Source organism: Octopus bimaculoides, chromosome 1 (genome assembly GCF_001194135.2).
Source record: "Octopus bimaculoides isolate UCB-OBI-ISO-001 chromosome 1, ASM119413v2, whole genome shotgun sequence".
In the NCBI taxonomy this organism is placed as follows: domain Eukaryota; kingdom Metazoa; phylum Mollusca; class Cephalopoda; order Octopoda; family Octopodidae; genus Octopus; species Octopus bimaculoides.
In genome coordinates this window covers 104,468,043-104,472,244 of record NC_068981.1, presented here as the reverse complement: position 1 = coordinate 104,472,244, position 4,202 = coordinate 104,468,043, and the positions used below count along the sequence as shown (strand labels likewise).

The 4,202-nt window shown below is 37.8% G+C and overlaps 1 protein-coding gene across 4 annotated transcripts in view; it reads left to right on the top strand.

Annotated features, from left to right (window-relative positions):
• The window catches only part of LOC106869500 (retinol dehydrogenase 11), a 50,379-nt gene that overhangs the window by 33,597 nt on the left and 12,580 nt on the right, over positions 1 to 4,202 (top strand). For all 4 annotated transcript variants that reach the window (XM_052968820.1, XM_052968798.1, XM_052968788.1 and 1 more), the window contains one exon: positions 2,191 to 2,359. In XM_052968820.1, coding sequence (XP_052824780.1) covers positions 2,191 to 2,359 — 169 coding nt within the window. The remainder of the gene's footprint in view (positions 1 to 2,190; positions 2,360 to 4,202) is intronic.

Genomic DNA, 4,202 nt, shown 5'->3' with positions numbered 1-4,202 from the left:
TATATATATATATATATTTCTGTGTGTTTTTGTAAATTTTTGCCTTGTTTTCACTTTGAATTGTATGAAATCTTTGACTCCTCCCCTCATCTTTTTAGAACTCCTCTTCAACTTCACGTTCTGAATTCAAAATCTACTGTGGTTGACTTTACCTTTCATCCATCATTATGTTCTGAGTTCAAGTTCTGCTGTGGTCGATATTGCCTTTTCTCCTTTCGGGGTTGATAAGATAAGTATCAGTTGAGCACTGGGATTGATGCAATTGACTTACCCTTACCCTGAAATTGCTGGCCTTGTGCTAAAATTTGTAGTTATTATTATTATTTTTATTATTATTATTATTATTATTATTATTATTATTATTAAGGTTGCAAGCTAGCAGGATTGATAAAGTGTTGGGCAAAATGGTTAGTGGTACTACTTCTGACTCATACTGTTCTGAGTTCAAATTCTGCTGAGGTCAACTTTGCATTTCATTCTATAGGGGTCAATGAAACAAGTACCAGTTGAGCACTGGGATTGCTGTAATTGACTAACCCATTCCCACAAAAATTTCAGGCCTTGTGCCTATAGTAGAAAAGATTATTATTATTAAGGTGATCTGATAGAATCATTAGCATGCCGGGCAAAATGCTTAGTGACATTTCATTCGTCTTTAAGTTCTGAGTTCAAATGCTGCTGAGGTTGACTTTGCCTTTCATTCTGTCAGGGTCAATAAAATAAGTACCAGTTGAGCATGGGGGTCGATGTAATCAACTAGCCCCCTCCCCCACAATTTCAGGCCTTGTATCTATAGTAGAAAGGATTATTATTATTGTTATTATTATTGTTTAAGGTAGTGAGTTGGCAGAATTGTTAGCATGTTGGGCAAAACGCTTAGTGACATTTCATTCATCTTTAAGTTCTGAGTTCAAATTCCACTGTGGTCAACTTCATCTTTCATCCTTTTGTGGTCGATAAAATAAGTACCAGTTAAGCACTGGGGTTGATGTAATTGACTAGCCCCCTCCTCCAAAATTTCAGGCCTTGTGCCTATAGTAAAAAGAATTATTATTATTAGTATTGTTTGACATGACTCAAAATTGGTCTCATTCTTGGTAGTATTCATGTGGGAGCAGGTTACTACTTGTAACCTTAGATATATCCACATGATTTCAATAAACTTTCAAGTGCTCAAAACAATTTTGATGATCTTTCCTGTTCCTAAAAGGCAAACTTTCTGTAGAAACTCTTCAGAACAATCCATTCCAATCTTTTTTTTTAACTATTTGTCATTATTCACAGTCCCTAGTGCACCAATTATTACATGTATGACCTTTCATACATATTTCATATTCTAAATCTTCGCAGTCTCAAGTTTGAAGGGATTGTAGTATTTTTTAATTTTTCATCTTTCTTCACAATCCTGGAATCAAGTAGACATGCTGGATCAATCAATAAGCTAGTTTGCTTAATGATTCCATCATGTTATTAATTTTATTATTATTGTTTGGAGTTGATAAAATAAGTACCAGTTGAGTACTGGGGTTGATATAATCAACTTATCTCTACTCCATGAAATTTAGGCCTTGTACCTATAGCTGAAAGGATTATTATTATTATTGTTTGAGGATGATGAAATAAGTACCAGTTGAGAACTGGGGTCAATGTAATTGACTTAACCCCTCCTCTAAAATTGCTGGCCTTGTGCCAAAATTCGAAACCAATATTATTTAAGGCAGTGAGCTGGCAGATTCATTAGCATGCTGGGCAAAATGTTTAGTAGCATTTTGTCCATCTTTATGTTCTGTTCTGAGGTCAACTTTTCCTTTCATCCTTTTGGGGTCAATAAAATAAGTACTTGCTGAGTACTGGGGTCGATATAATTCACTTACCTCCTCCCCTAAACTTGCTGGCCTTGTGCCAAAATTCGAAATCATTATTATTATTGTTATTGTTCAAGGTCGATGAAATAAATACTAGTTGAGCACTGGAGTCAATGTAATCAACTTACACCTCTCCTGAACTTGATGGCTTTGTGTCAAAATTTGAAACATTATTATTGTTTAAGTACCAGATGATCACTGGGAGTGATGTAATTGACTATCAGCCTCCCCTAAATTACAGGTTTTATACCTATAGAAGAAAGGCTCATCATTATTACTGTTGTTGTTTTGTTGTTGTTTGTTATTATTATTATTACTATTTCAGCTTGACCTGGCTGATATTTCTTCTATACACAAATTTGTGGACGAGTTTCATGAATCTGGAAAACCACTTGACCTCCTTATTAACAATGCTGCTGTTTTTGATAATTCTGGGGAAGAAAGGAAGCTTACAAAAGATGGATTTGAATTAACCATGGGAACAAATCACTTAGGTAATTGGTAATTCTGTTCTTGCAACTCTATCTTGTCTGTGAGGAATTCATAATGTCAGTTTCTTTTTGATTGATTGTTTATGTTTTTAAAGTATTAAAGAAATTTGTTGAATGTGAAAGATGGTTGATTGTTATGACTAGACACTGAATAGCAAATCTCTGTTGTCTGGGCACCCATGAAATCGTAGCCGTGGCCATTGCAAGTGTCATATAAATGGCACATAAAAAAGAGTGATCGGTGTTAGAAAGGGCATACAATTATAGAAACCATGTCAGATCAGACTGGAACCTGGTGCAACTTTCAGGCTTACCAGTTCCAGTCAAACTGTCTAACCCATGCCAGCATGGAAAGCAGATGTTAAATTATGATTGGGTATCTGTAGCTTAACTTTCAAATGGCCCACCCCATCATCATCAGTTGAACATCTACTTTTCCATGCTTGCATGAGTTAGATGGAGCTTATTAAGGCATATCTTCTACACTCTGATGCCCTTCCTGTTGCTAATCCTCACTTGTTTCCAGTCAAGGTAATATTTCCCCATGACTAGGCATGTTTTTGCAGAATATTGGAAATGAATGACTCTGCTTCTTTGACAGTGACACTCAACTATCATGTGACTTCAAGACAAGGACACACACACAATATTGGCAGAAGCAGTATTAATACCAAGAGGCAATCTTTATCTCCAATACAATGTGGGTGTTATTAGAACAGAGAATACTGTATCATTTACCTTGAGAGGACTTCCTATATGGACTAATGGTGCATATTTATATTGTTATATAACACAATATTCTGTGTTCTAGCTCAACTTCCACATTTAGTTGGAGATAAAGGTTGCCTTTTCATATATATATATATATATATATATATCATCATCATCATCGTTTAACATCTGCTTTCCATGCTGGGATGGGTTGGACGGTTTGACTGAGGACTGGCAAGCCAGTAGGCTTTGCCAAGCTCCAGTCTGATCTGGCAAGGTTTCTCCAGCTGGATGCCCTTCTTAACGCCAACCACTCTGAGAGTGTAGTGGGTGCTTTTTACGTGCCACCGGCATGGGAGCCAGTCAATGGGTACTGGCATCGACCATGATCGGATGGTGCTTTTTACGTACTACCGGCACAGGAGCCAGTTAGGTGGCAAATGGCATTGACCGCATTCAGATGGTGCTTTTTATGTGCCACCGGCACAGGTGCCAGTCAGGGGGTACTGGCATCGACCATGTTCACATGGTGCTTTTTCATGGGGAGCCAGTCAGTGAAAGTAGCATCGATCCATGCTCCAATGGTGCTTGTTACATGCCACCAGTTTCGATTTTGATTTCACTTGATTGAACAGGTCTTCTCAAGCACATCATATCACCTGACAATTCAAGGGTACTTTTAAATGGGCCGGTTATGCAACACTGGCATCAACCACAGCTACAATCTCATTTTACTTGCCGGGTCTTCTCAGTCTCAGCATATCTCCAAAGGTCTCGATCTCTTGTCATTGCCTCTATGAGGCCCAATGTTCAAAGGTCATGCTTCACCACCTCATCCCATGTCTCCCTGGGTCTATCTCTTCCACAGGTTCCTTCCACTGTTAGGGTGTGACTCTTCTTCACACAGCTCTTCTCATCCATGTGCAACACATGACCATACCGGCGCAGTTGTCTCTCTTGCACACCACATCTGATGCTTCTTATGTCCAACTTTTCTTTCAGTGTGCATACAGTCTGTTTTCCATCTGTTTCTCTTGTTGTTTGTGTATTGAACTCATTTGTTTTTGTATTTCATGCTGTTTACTGTTGGTAACGTCCTGTACCCATATATGCATATATATATATATATATATAT